General features: G+C 44.8%; 1 protein-coding gene across 4 annotated transcripts in view; it reads right to left on the minus strand.

The window, feature by feature from the left end:
* Nucleotides 1–2,578: 2,578 nt before the first annotated feature.
* The window catches only part of SKIC3 (SKI3 subunit of superkiller complex), a 441,476-nt gene continuing 425,794 nt past the window's right edge, over nucleotides 2,579–18,260 (minus strand). For all 4 annotated transcript variants that reach the window (XM_063964031.1, XM_063964029.1, XM_063964032.1 and 1 more), the window contains exons 40-41: nucleotides 12,834–12,957; nucleotides 2,579–2,768 (exon numbers count right to left, since the gene is read on the minus strand). In XM_063964031.1, the coding sequence (XP_063820101.1) occupies nucleotides 2,691–2,768; nucleotides 12,834–12,957 (202 nt within the window). In that variant the 3' untranslated portion in view covers nucleotides 2,579–2,690. The remainder of the gene's footprint in view (nucleotides 2,769–12,833; nucleotides 12,958–18,260) is intronic.

The following is an 18,260-nucleotide window of genomic DNA, read 5'->3' on the forward strand; positions in this document are numbered from 1 at the left end:
GGCATAATAGACCCAGACCACCCATGGCCTGCGCAGAGACAAGAGTTTACTGACCTCTCAGTGAAATTCAGTAAGACATACCACATCTGAGTTGTACTGTTTTATCAACTTGAGAACAAGTGATCTCTTAATCCTGTCATTAACCCTGCAGACATTCCACGTAAGGAAGTTCAAACTAGGCATATCCGAAGGTCAAAATCCTGGACAAACAGATTGCACAAGGCACCGTCTTACAGCTATCAAGCCAGGTTAGCCATACTGTCATGCTGGGAGTACATAACCATATCAATAGACGAGACATCCAAGTAATCAAAATAAATATATCAGTAAATAAAAATAAAAACAACACAATGGTAACCCAAGGTACCTCAGAACAACCCCCCACCCCGTATACCACCCCCAACCTTGGCATACTTGGAGCCCTAACTGCAAAAAGAACCCACAAACCAACTAGTCAATAGCTGACAAGAGAGCAGTAAGAGTGAACAACCGTCCCTCCGAGCAGCTATATAAAAATTAAATAAAACTAGATGCAAGAAAAAAGAAGAAAAGGTAGAAAGCGGGAGCAATGTATGAAGAGACCACCAGAGCAAGAGAGCTCCACGGGTACATTTAGTCAACAAACAATATGCGGCCGTTTCCCTGGCCATACTGTAAAAGAACAAATAATAAAAAGCATAGAACCAGTTATCCATACATTGCAATATAAAACATTAGAAGTAGCGGCATAATAGTGCGAATACGGGCAGGTTGCACTGAACTGCTGTACACAATGAGACAGCAGCCACGAATCAGTCCGGATCCATTTGTCGCCCACTCGGGTCATAGTGATCCAGCCAAACAGAGGACTCACGTGGGGAATTGAAGAATTTGGATTCTCCGTCGACAATTACTCGAAGTTTGGAAGGGAACAGCATGGAGTATGATAAATTCATGTCTCGAAGTCTGCACTTCACCAGGCCAAATAAAGCTCTGTCCTTCTGGACTTCAGCAGCAAAGTCCGGGAAAGCAGCAATCTTCACCCCGTTTCTGGTCAAAGGGCCTTTAGTATGTCCCAAACGCAAAACAGTGTCCCTGTCTTTGTAATGTAAAAATTTTGCAATAAAGGTGCGAGTGGGTGTACCAGGTGGCGGAGGGCGATTAGGAATTCTATGAGCCCGCTCAACTGCGAAATGCGTAGTGAAGGATTCCTTGCCGTAGAATTCTAGGAGCCAGCATTCCAGAAACGATTCCGGGGAGGAACCCTCTTTCCTTTCCGGCAGTCCCACAAAGTGTATATTATTTCTGCGGAGGCGCCCCTCCATATCCAGGAGTTTAGACTGCATGGTAGCGACTTGCTGAGATATATTGGAAACAGTAGAGTTTAGAGGAGTGTAGGAATCTTCCAGGTTCGAGACGCGAGTTTCCACTTCTTCGACTCGTTCCCGTATACGTTGTACATCCTGTCTCAAAAGTGATAAATCACACTGTACCCTCTCAATTTTGTCAGATAATCTCTTCTCACTATTCGATATGGCCTCCAAGACCTGTTGCAGCGAAGCCTGAGACGGAGCCGCAGAGTCCTGTGAGAGATCAGAGTCATGCAGGCCAGCATTGGCAGGGGGAGGAGATGCTGTTGTCCCTGCATTCCTAGCATACTGCTTCAGTTTGGCAGCAGCAGTATTTGGAGGATGATTCTTCCCCATGTTAACACAAGGTGGGGATTATATATAATTCAAAAGTCCTGTGACAGTGAGAGAAATGCTGTTTGGTAGGGTGCAGGACTGTAACAGCAAGCAGGGTGAGCCTGAAGGTGCTCCCACGCCAGATAGGAATCAAAATGGCCGCTGCCCACACAGCTCCCAGTCCCCCAGAGTACCTTAACGGAGCAGCCAGATCAGGAGGGCAGCACAGCTGGGTGAAACGTCTAGCCAGGCGCCTGTCAGATGCTCCCTGCAGCCCCTGTGTGAGTGTGGAGCCAGAGAGCCTCAGCGCGCCGACCGGAAGCCGGGGAGAAACCGAAAGTGCGGGAGGACCGAAGCTCCGTGCGTATTGCAGGGCCGCACAGGACGCCGGCCGGAGCACGCGCACCAGTGGTCCGGGCGGGCAGCAGCAGCATCTGGGGAGCACAGGTGGGGACAATAGCAGCGGGAACCGGGCTCAGGATGGGTATAAAGGATGTGGGACCCGGGAGCTCACACTACCCACTTGCCGCCGTGGCCACGCCCCCATCTTTGTTTCATTTTTATTATTGTACATTTTGGTAGATTATCACTTTTCCTTCTCCACAGAGTGTTTATTTCTCTTTATGTATGTAGCCTGTTCATTCCTCTTATTCTATACATTAGTTATTGATGCCCGTGGCTGATTTTTAGGAGGGTCTTTTATCAGGAGGTGTTACAGTATGTGTTGAGTTTGGGAAATGACAGAAGGATTTGGAGACTACTGATGGGTATTATGACGTTACCCTCCGGAAGTAACACCACTGACACAGGTAAGAGGTCATAGTTCATCGCAACTGTCATTACATTTCAACATAGTGACATAAGTTTTTTTTTATTGTTGCAAATGCAAAGTAAACATCTTTGGTTGGCAAAAATGTGTTCAACGCAGTAAATTTTATTAAGCAGTGCACTGATCTATCACAAAGTAACAGATTACATTATGGCATGATGTCTTTTAAATGATGGTGGGATCCACAAAATTGGACTCTATGAACTTTTGGACAGCTGACTGTGGAGTTCCAGGACTCTGTCATCATCGTTAGCTTTGGCATTTTGTAAAAGCACCTGAATAAAATACAAAAACAGAGATGAATAGATAAGATGTGATATAGACACAGATGTGTCCTCATACAATCCCTTTCTGTGCTCCAGGTTCGGGCGTCTTTTTTCTCAAAAAATGTGTCTTCCTTACAACAAAATGCAACTAGGACCCATTGTGAGACTTAAGGCCCCCATACATCAGCAATCACAAAAAGACAATTTGCAGATTTTTTGCATAATGCCCCAATCGACTGCTGATGTATGTCAGCCTTAAGCTGATTAATTTGATATGCAATACTTGTACAGTATATCTGTGTGCAATTGAGTCTCTGAATCTGTACACAGAGTGCTACAATATAGCAGCATCAGCTTTTTTCCAATACAAGTTCCATTCTGTTCTGTATACAGACTCAGTCGCACACAATATACAAGGTTCATATAGCAAATAAATCAGCACAGTCTCCTGGTGTGTCCTGGCCACATCAAAAACACAGTTCCAGCACTTAAAGATGACCAATGCTAGCAGGCTAGAAGAATGAAGATACAGCCTGTGTAATATATGTATACAATAGGATTTTAATACCTACCGGTAAATCCTTTTCTCTTAGTCCGTAGAGGATGCTGGGGATGCTTCAAGAACCACGGGATCCGCAGGAGACATGGGCACACTATAAGACTTTGAATGGGTGTGAACTGGCTCCTCCCTCTATGCCCCTCCTCCAGACTCCAGTTATAGGAACTGTGCACAGGGAGACGGACATTTCGAGGAAAAGGAATTATTTAATTATTTTAAAACTAAGGTGAGATACATACCAGCTCACACCTCAAACACGCCGTACAACATGGCATTCAACAACAACGCATGCAACGGCATGGCCAACAACAGTCACAGATTGACTGAACTCAACGCAACATGAGCGTAACCATAACCAAACTGCAGATACAGCCCGCACTGGGACGGGCGCCCAGCATCCTCTACGGACTAAGAGAAAAGGATTTACCGGTAGGTATTAAAATCCTATTTTCTCATACGTCCTAGAGGATGCTGGGGATGCTTCAAGAACCATGGGGTTTATGCCAAAGCTCTAGAACGGGCGGGAGAGTGCGGATGACTCTGCAGCACCGATTGACCAAACAAGAGGTCCTCCTCAGCCAGGGTATCAAACTTGTAAAACTTTGCAAAGGTGTTTGATCCCGACCAAGTAGCAGCTCGGCAAAGTTGTAATGCCGAGATCCCTCGGGCAGCCGCCCAGGATGAGCCCACCTTTCTGGTAGAATGGGCTTTCACCGATTTCGGTAACGACAATCCTGCCGTAGAATGAGCCTGCTGAATCATATTACAAATCCAGCGCGCAAAAGTCTGCTTAGAAGCAGGAGCCCCAATCTTGTTGGGAGCCCACAGGACAAACAGAGCCTCTGTTTTCCTAATCTGAGCCGTTCTGGCGACATAGATCTTCAAAGCTCTGACCACATCGAGAGACTTCGATTCCGCCAAGGTGTCAGTAGCTACTGGCACCACAATAGGCTGGTTCACGTGAAATGATGAAACCACTTTTGGCAGAAATTGCTGACGAGTTCTCAACTCCGCTCTATCAGCATGGAAGATTAAATAGGGGCTTTTGTGAGACAAAGCCGCCAACTCAGACACCTGCCTTGCGGACGCCAAGGCCAACAACATGACTACTTTCTAAGTAAGGAATTTTAACTCAACCTTGCGCAAAGGTTCAAACCAATGTGATTGCAGGAACTGCAACACCACATTAATATCCCACGGTGCCACAGGAGGCACAAATGGAGGTTGGATGTGTAGCACGCCTTTCACGAAGGTCTGAACTTCTGGAAGAGAGGCCAATTCTTTCTGAAAAAAGATCGACAAGACCGAAATCTGTACTTTAATGGAGCCTAACTTTAGGCCCGCATCCACACCTGCTTGCAAAAAATGGAGCAAACGCCATAGGTGAAATTCTTCCGTAGGAGCCTTCTTGGATTCACACCAAGACACATTTTCTCCAAATACGGTGGTAATGCTTTGCCGTTACTTCTTTTCTAGCCTGTGTGGGAATGACTTCACTGGGAATACCCTTTCGGGCTAGGATTTGGCGTTCAACTGCCACGCCGTCAAACGCAGCCGTGGTAAGTCTTGATACGAACACGGCCCCCGTTGTAACAGGTCCTCCCGAAGAGGAAGAGGCCAGGTATCTTCGATGAGCAACTCCTGAAGATCTGGATACCAGGCCCTTCTCGGCCAATCCGGAACAATGAGTATCGCCTGAACTCTTGTTCTTCTTATCATTTTTTATCACCTTTGGAATGAGTGGAAGTAGAGGGAACACATATACCGACGGAAACACCCACGGTGTTACTAGGGCGTCCACCGCTATCGCTTGAGGGTCCCTTGACCTGGAACAATATCTCTGAAGTTTCTTGTTGAGGCGGGACGCCATCATGTTTACTTGAGGAATTCCCCAACGACTTGTCTCGATGAAGACCCCACTCTCCTGGATGGAGGTCGTGTCTGCTGAGGAAGTCTGCTTCCCAGTTGTCCACTCCTGGAATGAAGACTGCTGACAGAGCGCTGGCATGTCTTTCCGCCCAGCGAAGAATCTTCGTGGCCTCGGCCATCGCCGCTCTGCTCCTTGTTCCGCCCTGGAGGTTTATGTACGCCACTGCTGTCACGTTGTCTGACTAAATCAAGACAGGCAGACCTCGAAGAAGATGTTCTGCTTGCAGAATGCTGTTGTAAATGGCCCTTAATTCCAGAATGTTTGTGTAGACAAGCTTCCTGGCTTGACCACTTTCCCTGAAAATTTCTTCCCTGTGTGACTGCTCCCCAGCCTCGGAGGCTTGCATCTGTGGTCACCAGGATCCAATCCTGAATCCTGAACCTGTGTCCCTCCAGAAGGTGAGAACTGTGCAGCCACCATAGAAGGGAGATTCTGGTCCTGGGAGATAGAATTATTTTCCGGTGCGTGTCCAGGTGAGACCCGGACCACTTGTCCAACAGGTCCCACTGAAACACCCTGGCATGGAACCTGCCATACGGAATGGCCTCGTAGGCCGCCACCATCTTCCCCAGCAATCGAGTGCATTGAAGAACTGACACCTTTGCTGGTTTCAGAATCTGTTTTACCATGTTCTGTATTTCCAGAGCCTTCTCCACTGGTAGAAAAACTCTCTGCAATTCTGTATCCAGAATTATACCCAGTAACGACAGTCGTGTCGTCGGATTCAACTGTGATTTTGGCAAATTTAGGAGCCAACCATGTTGTTGCAGAATCGTCAGTGAAAGGGCAACATTTTTCAGCAATTGCTCCTTGGATCTCGCCTTTATGAGGAGATCGTCCAAGTATGGGATAATTGTGATTCCCTGCTTGCGCAGGAGCACCATCATTTCCGCCATTACTTTGGTGAAAATCCTCGGAGCCGTGGACAGACCAAACGGTAACGTCTGAAATTGGTAATGACAATCCTGAACAGCAAACCTCAGGTAAGCCTGATGTGGAGGAATGTGGAGGATATATGGGGACATGCAAGTAGGCATCCTTTATGTTGACCGACCCCATAAAATCTCCCTCCTCCAGACTGGAGATCACTGCTTGGAGAGATTCCATCTTGAATTTGAATTTTTTAGAAAGAAATTGAGTGATTTTAGGTTCAGAATCGGTCTGACTGAGCCATCCGGCTTCGGGACCACGAACAGGCTCGAATAAAAGCCTTCCCCCTGTTGTGACGGGGGTACCGTGACAATTACTTGATTTTGACACAACTTTAGTATCGCAGCGTATACTACCTCCCTTTCTATAAGAGAAGCTAGCAAAGCCGATTTGAAAAATCGGTGAGGGGACACGTCTTGAAACTCTAATCTGTATCCTTGGGTTACTATTTCTACTATCCAAGGATCCAGGTCCGAGTGCACCCAGACCTGACTGAAAAGTCTGAGACGTGCCCCCACCGGTGCGGACTCCCGCAGCGGAGCCCCAGCGTCATGCGGTGGATTTGGTAGAAGCCGGAGAGGACTTCTGCCCTTGGGAACTTGCCACAGCCTGTGACCTTTTTCCTCTTCCTCTCGCAGCAAGGAAGGAGGACCCTCGTCCTTTTTTGAATTTATTGGGCCGAAAGGACTGCATCTGATAGTGAGGCGTTTTCTTCTGTTGTGCAGGAACATAAGGTAAAAATGACGACTTACTCGTGGTAGCCGTAGACACCAGGTCAGTGAGGCCGTCACCAAACAGGACACTACCGTTAAACGGTAACGACTCCATCGCCTTCTTAGAGTCAGCGTCAGCATTCCATTGATGAATCCACAATGCTTTCCTTGCTGAGACTGCCATGGCATTGGCCCTTGATCCCAAAAGGCTAATATCCCTTACAGCTTCTTTTAAATATGCTGCAGCGTCCCTGATATGACCCAGAGACAAAAGCACGCTATCCCTGTCTAGGGTACATATCTCAGATGACAAGTTATCTGCCCATTTTTCAATAGCGCTACTCACCCATGCCGAAGCAACGGCAGGCCTGAGTAGCGACCCCGTAGTGACATAAATGGATTTTAGTGTATTTTCCTGCTTACGATCCGCAGGATCTTTTAGGGCTGCCGTGTCAGGAGACTGAAGCGCCACCTTTTTGGATAGACGCGACAAAGCTTTGTCTACCGTGGAGGTTGACTCCCACTTTTCCCTGTCCCCAAATTGAAACGGATATGCCACTGGAATTCTTTTGGGAACCTGTATCTTCTTGTCAGGATTTTCCCAAGCCTTTTCAAAAAGCGCATTCAGTTCATGAGAGGGAGGAAACGTTACCTCAGGTTTCTTTCCTTTATACATACAGACCCTTGTATCAGGGACAGCAGGGTCCTCTGTTATATGCAACACTTCTTTTACTGCCACAATCATGTACTGAATGCTCTTAGCCAGTTTTGGATTTATTCTGGCATCACTATAGTCGACTCTGGAATCAGAGTCAGTGTCGGTATCTGTATCAGCTATCTGGGTAAATGCACGCTTCTGTGACCCTGAAGGGGTCTGAGCTTGTGACAATGCATCCTCCATAGATTTCCTCCATGTCTGGTTCTTAGACTCAGATCTATCAAATCTCTTAGTCAACCGAGTCACATTTGCATTTAAAACACTGAACATATTTACCCACTCATCCGTCGGCGGTGCCGACACGGTCACTCTCACAGTATTTTCTGTCCCCACTCCAGCCTCCTCCTGGGAAGAGCACTCAGCCTCAGACATGTCGACACACACGTACCGACACCCACAATCACACTGGGGCTATAGGAGACAGACCCACAATAAAGCCTGTAAGAGAGACACAGAGGGAGTTCTGCCAGCTCACAACCCAGCGCCTATCCCGGTACTGAAGCGAGTAAAAAGACTGCCAAGACCTGTTAGCGCTTTATATATAAATATAAACAATTAGTACCAAATTACTTGTCCCCCACCGTTTTGCACCCTGCTACTTGTACAGCAGTGTGGGAAGCCAGGCTCAGCGTTCTCTGCAGCTTCTGTGAAGAGAAAATGGCGCTGGTCAGAACTGTGAGGGCTAAGCCACGCCCCCTACATGGCGCGCTTCAGTCCCGCTTAAATTTTATATTTATACTGGCGGGGGTCCCGTAACTAGTGCCTAGGCACTGTTTTTACTTTTGCCAGTGCCATTTGAGGGTCCAATGCTGCCCAGGGCGCCCCCCCTGCGCCCTGCAGTGCCATGTTATGTGTGGGAGCATGGCGCTCAGCGCGACCGCTGCACGGTACCTCAAATGCCGTCTTTTGCCGTCACTGAAGTCTTCTGATCTTCCTATACTCACCCGGCTTCTGTCTTCTGGCTCTGTGAGGGGGGTGACGGCGTGGCTCCGGGAACAAGCAGCTAGGCGCACCAAGTGATCGAACCCTCTGGAGCTAATGGTGTCCAGTAGCCTAAGAAGCAGAGCCCTTGAACTCAGGTCTGCTTCTCTCCCCTCAGTCCCACGATGCAGGGAGCCTGTTGCCAGCAGGTCTCCCTGAAAATAACAAACCTAATTAAGTCTTTTTCGGAGAAACTCTGGAGAGCTCCTCAGTGTGCATCCAGTCTCACTGGGCACAGAATCTAACTGGAGTCTGGAGGAGGGGCATAGAGGGAGGAGCCAGTTCCCACCCATTCAAAGTCTTATAGTATGCCCATGTCTCCTGCGGATCCCGTCTATACCCCATGGTTCTTGAAGCATCCCCAGCATCCTCTGGGACATATATATATATATATATATATATATATACATACACACACACACATATACACACACACACACACACACACACACATACTAGCTGAATACCGTGCTACGCTATGGAATTTCAAGTATAATGCCAATCTTTGTACGGCTGCACCTCCGGACGGGCCTTCCCCGGATTGATGCTGTCAAAAGGCTGGCGCTGAGGAGAACAATCTGCCTCCTTCTCTGCCCTGTCCCACTTCTGCTGCGCCCGCTGTATGTTAAATATGTAAGGTTTGCAGGGATAGGCTGACTCTATTACAAAGGGCCCTAGGTCTCTGTTTAGCTTTTCGCTCTCCTTAGGGCTCCCCCTTTTAGGTAAAAAGGTAAAGATTTTCGCACAACACTTAAGGTCACTGGGAGAGTTGTCTGTACCCTTTACACAGCAGATAAGCAGTTGCTGACTATCAAGCTTTCCTTTAATGTATTTAAGAGGCAAAATATCTTTCTCTCCTTTCCTCCTATTGCTCTCTGAGTGGTTCGGCAATGTTTAGTTCAAGTGACAGGTTAACCTCTGATAATTGAGACACTGGGGGTAATTCTGAGTTGATCGCAGCAGCAAGTTTGTTAGCAGTTGGGCAAAACCATGTGCACTGCAGGGGGGCAGATATAACATTTGCAGAGAGAGTTAGATTTGGGTGGGTTATTTTGTTTCTGTGCAGGGTAAATACTGGCTGCTTTATTTTTACACTGCAATTTAGATTTCAGTTTCAATACACCCCACCCAAATCTAACTCTCTCTGAACATGTTATATCTGTTGTGTTTTCTGGAACCAAAAATGATTGCTTACTTTTGATAACGGGCAGATGTATTAAGCCTGGAGAAGTGATAAAGCAGTGATAAGTGTAAAGGTGATAATGCACCAGCCAGTCAGCTCCTAACTCTCATTTTTCAAATCCGTAATGATTGGCTGGTGCATTATCACCTTGCACGTATAACTTCTTAGGGGTATATTCAATTAAAGTCGGATCCATTCCGACATGTATTTGTCGGAATGGATCCGACAACCCCTATTCAATCACACCTGGCTGCCGCGGGGGGACAGCCGGCGGCAGCCAGAGATCAGCGCGCAGTAGGATGTCACTCACCCGCCCAACCTCACGGCAGCTTCCACCCGGCTCCAGCAGCGTGCTGGAGCCGGGTGGAAGCTGCCGTGAGGTCGGGCGGGTGAGTGACATCCTGCTGCAGCGCGCTCCCTGTATGCCCGCCGGCTGTCCCCCCGTCTCCCTGCGGCTCCCCCTCGCCTCCTCTGGGTCCATCTCATTCCGACATCATTTTGATGTCGGCTTGAGATGGTCGAAAAGGGGGCCAAAACCTGTCGGATTTGGCCCCGTTTTCGACATCAACACGTGGATCGGCAGCTATTCCGCCGATCCACGTGCTTTTCGACAAGTCGAATTTATCGACTTGTCGAAAAATTTTGCTAAATATTGAATATGTTGAATCAGGATTCAACCAAAAAAAGTCGAAAACTGCTGTCATTTCAACAGACGGCAGTTTTCGACTTCAATTGAATATACCCCTTAATCTCTTCTCCAGGCTTAATAGATCTGCCTCATAGTGACATACTGTACATATATTATTTCATTTATGTGCTGAAAGGGAACACATGTTAAAAGAGCAAAAGATATATTTTTGATGTCCCTTGTTTTTTTTAAGCAGTACTGATAGATGTACAGGATGTTGGGCACTGGATGAAAGAACTCCAATAGTTGCGGCATATACAAGAGATTCTGGGCCTGATTTGCACGCTATGGTTATGTTCACTCAGTTGAGCATTTTATTTTGTAATTGTGCATGTGTAAAATCCTTCTAAAAACTGGTAGGGCGTTGTTACGAATGAGACGGACGGTAACAGGAGCGTGGCAGAAAACAGATGGGTGTACCTGGGCAGAAACCGGGAGGTGGCTAGTAGTGCATGCAAAAATGGTTAATTCAGTGGGCGAATTATGCGAGTATCGCGTACATATAATGTATGCACAACTGTAAGTGTAGGAAGCCAGTCACATGGAGAAGCTGCTCCTGCTATACGGCTGCTGCTCGATTCGATGGTGTAACCGATGGTAACATATAAGGATGTACTAATCGGTATTACAACGTGCACGGATGCTAAAAGTGTGCATCTCAGTCCTTAACCAGTGACGTGCATTGAGGTGAACAGCAGGGGAGGCACACGTGGGGATGGGTCTGAATGCCGAGAGCCTGTCTTACCCCCTACTCACTGTAACTCTCCCCTCACTATACTAAGCTACATTGTCCATTGAGTCTCCTACCTGTATCCCTGTGACTTCTCTTGCTGCTGCTGACTGAGCTTTGACTACAGTGCACCTCCTGGTCACATGACATATCCAAGTGTTCATCAGTGCACAAGGAACACTCCCTAGAGAGCTAATACCTCTATTAGCTCCCTTCCTGCGCAACGTTACTGCATATGGTGTGGCCCTGCCCCCATCTATGCAAAGTAGTGTCTGACTGTAGAACAGAGGCAGAGCTTTTGCTGCCTCATCTCTCCTCTTCCTGCAGCTCCAGGGATCTCCACAAAGCTGGTATTAGCTATAAAAAGGATTACAATAAACAAAGATGATGTTTATGTTATAAATATCTTCTTTGTATGAATACATGACAGGGAGTATGACAGAGGAGGCTCTGCTACTAACAATGCTTTTGTATCCCTTGTCACGGAGAAGAATCACTCCTCTTTGTGGTTTATATGAACACACACAACCTATCCACAATTTGCTGGAAGACTTCTGGGTGAAGGGATCAGATACCGGGATTATTCCAGTCTTGTGAGGATATCTGCTTCCCAGTTTTCTATCCCAGGAATGAATACTGCCCTGATGTCTAGAGTGGTCCACTCCTCCTGATGACAGGGGCATGCCACCACTGGCACTGTCTGACTGGATCTCGCTGGCCTTTCCTAGTAAGATCTGTGTCCTCTGACTGAGTCCCAGCACATTTATTATGACACGCTTTGACTCTTCTGGAGCCTAAAGACCCTGCAAGCTGCCTAGAAGATTGTCTTCTGTTGTTACAAAGGTCCAATCCCAAATAGTGAAGGAACAAGCCCTGTTTTGTGGTTGTCGCACATCAGAGAAGTGACTGATGTTTATTTGGAGACCGTTTGATGATGTGGCTGATCCAGAAGATAGTGAGACTTGTTAGCAATTAGTTTGGATCTGGCACACTCAAGTGAAACTGTGCAAACTGCATTTCTCACAAAAGTGGATACTGTCTCTGGTACATGAGCCTGCAGCAAGACAGGGAGCCTACAATGATTGTCCAGGTTTGGAATAACAGTACCACCACTGGATCTGAGAAGATCAGCTATTACTGCTACGACCTTTGTGAATATCCTATTGTTGTGGTCAGGCCAAAGGATAGAGCTGGATACTGAACATGATGGGACTAAATGAAATATCTGAGAAGGTACCGGCACCTGCTATACTCGTGAGACCGTCCCATCAAATTTGCTGTTTTACTGAAATTGGGATGCATAGATAAGATTCATGTGGCCTAGCTATGCTTTAGAGAATGATGATAAAGCAGTAGGAAAGGTGTGGGTGGCTGCGGGGTGCCTTGTTCCTCCTCTATATATTATATTTTACTTACCCTCGCAAACACACTTTTATTCTTATTTTTAAGAGAGTGGAAGGGAGGTTAAAACTGACATCAGTTAACTGTGATTAAATCATCATCAAAATACAATAAGTAGTTGTCAGGTTACTGGATGCGCTTGTCTATGGAAGTTTTGACGCCTTAGAGTTACACTGGTAATTAATGTTTTTACATTAGTGACAAGAAAGGATCAATCACTAAGCCAAGAACAGAGACTTACTTCAATTAACTGATCATCATTTTTGGCATGTAAATGTCTTAGGAGATACCAGCGAGCGACAGAAGCTACTGTCTCACTGCATGTGCCCTGATAAACCACTTTCTCCAAAAGCTGACGAGTTTTCCTGGGTGAAGAAGCAACAAAAAAAGCAAAGACACTGATTATTGATAAGATCCAAGTTACTTTGAAATCAGCAATTTCCACAATTAATAATGCCGCTAAGATTTCTCAAATAAACTATAAAAGTTTGACCCCACCCCACACAATCACAAATGTGTCCTCATACATCTTTGCTGCAGTTGTGCCAAACAGCCCCTCTTGGCATGCCAGGTCACGAGAGAATCTTGTAGCAACGGGCGCCATTTTTTTGCCATAAATGCATCTTCGTTGCAATGCAATGCAACTAGGACTGTGCTGATTATTTTAATATTTGACACTTGTATATCTGTGCAAGAGTCTCTGAATCTGTATACGAAGTGCTACAATGTAGGAGCCGCAGCTTTTTCCAATATAAGATCTGTTCTGCTCCGTATACAGACTCAGGCACACACAAAGTGTCCTATATCAAATGAATCTGCAGAGTCTTCTCGCACGTCCTATTGCGTTGCGACTAAGACGCATTTTCAGCAAAAAAAGATGCCTGATGTTAGCAGAGTTGCACAGGACCTGTCGGCTCATTTGCGCAGGCATCTCACGCTGCAAGGGGTGTTGAGGCTAGATACATGAGGACACATCTGTACTTTATTTAATTAGAAGCAACAAAAGGTACAAATAAAAGGAAAAGAACAGCAAAATAGTGCAAAAATAAAAGATGTGCCTGTACCCAAACAATAAACGTATTTTAAAAACGGCATTTAATAAAAATAATAAAAGTAATCTCAATTGTATACTTTTTTAACAATACACCAAAACCATCCACTGGCTACAAGATCACGTGGCCCAAACAGTAATTTATAAATGCCACCATGAGTGATATTTACATTTAAGAACTGATAATTACAGTATATGGAGCCTACCTCAAACCTCCAGGCTGCAAATATATCACATAAGAGTAATTTTGTGTTTCAAGTTTGTTCCAGCTCTAACATTTCTTACACAAATGTCTGCTTAATATAAATTATGCATTTTATTTCAAGTTGATTAAAAAAAATATCTTGTGAAAATATTTTTTTCTATCCCACTGAAAACTGTCAGTGAAAAATCTAATTTACTGCAATGCATCTAAGTATGTGCCAGGATAATATCACAGATGGCTGGCGCAGGGGTGCACGTTCCTTCTAAACACTAGAGCGCCGACAGCCAACTGCTCGCACACAAATATCTCTAGATCTCTACAGTATAGGGACATGGAAGGCAGTGGTCAAGAGCAGGAATCACTAACACCTAAGAAAACAGTTAAACGATGACTATGCTCCTTACAGGGCATACAAATATGATCTCTGGGATTATTCATCACTGTCCTCAAAGGCAATGCCAGACTTAAATCAATATTGCAATATTCTGAATGAGAAGCATCAACCTGAGCACTCTTCTTTAAAAGCACTATGGTCTTTCCCTACTACCATAAAATGAATCTCAAATTAAAGCTGGTGATTTGCCATCTTCTCTTAAACAGACGCATTAAACAGCATAGAATTTGACAGCAGATAAGAACCACTTGGCCCATCTAGTCTGCCCGTTTTTCCTATATTTTTATCTTAAACCTTATTTGATCCTTATTTCTTTGTAAGGCTATCCTTATGTCTATCCCATGCATGTTTAAATTGCTATACTGTCTTAGTCTCTACCACCACTGATGGGAGGCTATGCCACTTGTCCACTACCCTTTCTGTGAAGTAATTTTTCCTCATATTACCCCTGAACCTCCCCCCCTCCATTCTCAGTGCATGTTCTCGTGTCCTATTACTTCTCTTCATTTGGAGAATGTTTCCCTCCTGGACTTTGTTAAAACTCTTGATATATTTGAATGTTTCTATGATGTTCCCCCTTTCCCTTCTCTGCTTCAAACTATACTTATTGAGATTTTTTTAGTCTTTCTGGGTATGTTTTGTGATGTAGGCCATGCATAATTTTAGTTGCCCTTCTTTGTACAGTCTCTAATGTATTAATATCCTTTTGAAGATATGGCCTCCTGAATTGAACACAGTAATCTAGATGAGTCCGTACCAATGACCTATACAGTGGCATTATTACTTCTTTTCTTTCTGCTGCTGATTCCTCTCCCAATGCAGCCAAGCATCTGACTAGCCTTCCTCATTGCTTTGTTAAATTGCTTTCCTGTCTTTAAGTCACCTGAAATAGTGACTCCTAGATCCCTTTCCTCCTCAGTAGTTTCCAGTATAGTGCCATTAATACTATATTTAGCCTTTGGATTTTTGAGACCCAAGTGCATGATTTTGCATTTTTTGGCATTAAACAGTAATTGCCACACTCTTGACCATTCCTCCAGTCTACCTAGATCCTCAACCATTTGTTTTATGCCACCTGGTTTGTGTACCCAATTGCATACCTTTGTGTCATCTGCAAAAAGGCATACTTTCCCTTTAATGCCATTTGCAATGTCACCAATAAAGATATTAAAAAGCACTGGTCCAAGTACAGATCCCTGCAGTACTCCTCTGGTAACGTTTCCCTCCTGTGAATGCACTCCATTTACCACAACTCTCTGTTTTCTATCCTGTAACCAAGATCTTATCCATTCAATAATCCTAGTATCCAATCCCAAACTTCCAAGTTTATTTAGCAGTCTGCGATGTGGAACAGTGTCAAAAGCCTTTCTAAAGTCTAGATAAGATATATCCACGGCTCCACGTTTATCCATCACTTTAGTCAAAAAAGTCAATAAGATTTGTTTGACATGATCGCCCCCCCAGTGAATCCATGCTGTTTGGGATCCTGTAAATTGCTGGATTTGAGATAATCTACAACTCTTTCTTTTAAGAGTGTTTCTATCAATTTCCCTACTACTGATGTAAGACTCACTGGTCTGTAGTTGATTGCCTCTTCCTTGCTTCCACTTTTGTGCAGTGGGACTACGTTCGCTCTTTTCCAGTCCTCTGGAATTACTCCTGTAGCTAATGACTGGTTGAATATGGTGCTACCAGCACCTCTTTAAGTTCTTTTAGTATCCTTGGATGTATCCCACCTGGCCCCATAGATTTGTCCACTTTCAGCTTTGAGAGTTCTTTTAGGACCTTCTCCTCTGTAAATGTATTTGTTTCATTTTTCTGAATATCCCTGCAACTTAACTGTGGTCCCGTCCCCTCTCTTTCAGTAGTGAATACTGAGCAGAAAATTATTATAAAGATGATCTGCTATTACATTGTCTCCCTCAACAAGACTCCCAGTCTCTGTCTTTAGTTTTATTATTCCGTCTTTTGTTTTTCTCCTTTCACTTATATATACCTAAAAATAAGTTTTGCTTCCTTTACCCACTGACTGGGCCATTTTCTCCTCAGCTTGTGCCTTTGCACATCTGATTACCTTCTTAGTCTCCTTCTGTCTAACAAGGCATATCTCTCTGTCTTCATTATTTTGTGTACGCTTATACAGTATTTCCCAGAAGCCATCTTTTTTGCTTTCGCAATATTTGCTACTTCTTTCGCAAACCCCACTGGATTCCTTTTCCTTGTGTTTTTCCGAACACTTTTGATACAAAGGTCTGTTGCCTTTAATATTGCACTTTTTAATGTTTCCCACCTCTCCTTCACTCCTTCCAAGTTCCTCCACTCTACCAAAGAATCGCTTACACATTTTCCCATCCCTACAAAATCGGCCTTCCTAAAATATAACACCTTGGTTTTTGTATGGGATGAGTCAGTCTCTGTCTTTATGCTGAACCATACAGCTTGATGATGTCAAAGTCAGAAAAATATCTCTATGCACACTACCATATTTGCACCTCACACAGGTCCGTGCTTTTGTTATAATGCGAAGCCGAATTCCTGTGTCCAATGAACAATAAGATTGTAGGGACCATTGAATTGCATTGTGTGTGGGGCATAAATAGGCAGGCCGACCATATCCAGTTCACTCTCTTCAACGGTTCTCATTGCTGATAATCGGGAGCTGGATATCGAGGCGCATGCGATCGTTTTCCCTTGTGCGTAAGTTTTTCTCCGTAATCATACTGTTTCTCTCTTGTTATTGTGGGCCAATCTCTCTCATTTTCTCTCTCTCTCTCCTTCTCTTTCTCTCTCATTTTCCTTTAAATTGTATTGTATTTCCTGTGTAGTTATCTGGTTAGGTAGTCTATGTTATATTGTAGTGTATGACTTGTATTGTGTTTAACTCTTTTGCAAGTATAGCATTCATAATATATATTTTAGGCGTTGGACCCTGAGTACGGTATCTGTGTGTTTCTTATAGTATTAAGTATTCTCAGAGCGTAGGTGACGCTCAAACAGCTTTTAAGGTAATAAGGTTATACTGTGTTGCATTTACTCTCTAACATTACACTAAGGTTTTACTGCACAATACACTGTTTATGGTTTAGATACAAAGGTTTAAAATAGTGAGCGTCAGCTCCGCTGGTGATCTCCTCGTGGTCCCGAGCGTTCGCTACGCTATAGCGAATCATTACTTTAGTTAACAGCCAATAACGTGCCTGCCTGTGATCTCTTGGCCGTGAGTGAACGTGACGCTTGAGCGTCTCGATCACGGCAAAGCGATTGTTACGCAACTAGCGTACCCTTACGGTACTTTATACATAAATAGCGTACAGTGTTCTTAGACCTCATAAAGGGTATTATATACGATAAATATTTAGCTTTATCAATTGGCGGCTCGCCCTGTCCTTCACATATCTGCACTAGGTAATTTCAGCAGACATTATCCAGCAGCAAAGGGCGGGAGATCATATTCCTCGTAGTGCTGTTTGGATAAGCGTCTGCTTCTCTTAGTAAAGGGTGCTGAAGGAATCCGGGAACCGGAGGTAAGAACAAAACAATAGTGTCTTTTTAAAACTGTTTATTTTTCTGTCTTGCGTACACACGCACGCACACATATATATCTGCATTTCCTTTTCATTGGTGTATTTTCGTATGTCACTCTCCTGTTTGCCAGTTCTATAGTTGATAAACGTATAAATTGTGTTACGGTGGATCTTTGCTTTGCGTACACGTGTCTCTAACAAAAGACTGAGACTTGCGTACGCAATCCAAGGGCCGACGCACGCAGCGTATATTACGCAACGGAGCGTACGGGTACGCCCACGTAACTCAAATCACAAGTTTTTTTTCTCTCCTCTCAACGCGATAAGTAGCGCCACGCGGTAAATAACGCCAGGCGATAAATCGCACAAAATTTTTTTTTTTAATTCCAAATTTAAATTAATAGATCCTTCTCCTAATTTGTAACACATCTGGTCTAAAGAGACATTTCTGCGCAGAAATAGAAACAAAAGTGTATATGCGGTGAGTGAGTGTT

The sequence above is a fragment of the Pseudophryne corroboree genome, chromosome 1 (genome assembly GCF_028390025.1).
Source record: "Pseudophryne corroboree isolate aPseCor3 chromosome 1, aPseCor3.hap2, whole genome shotgun sequence".
Classification (NCBI taxonomy): Eukaryota; Metazoa; Chordata; class Amphibia; order Anura; family Myobatrachidae; genus Pseudophryne; species Pseudophryne corroboree.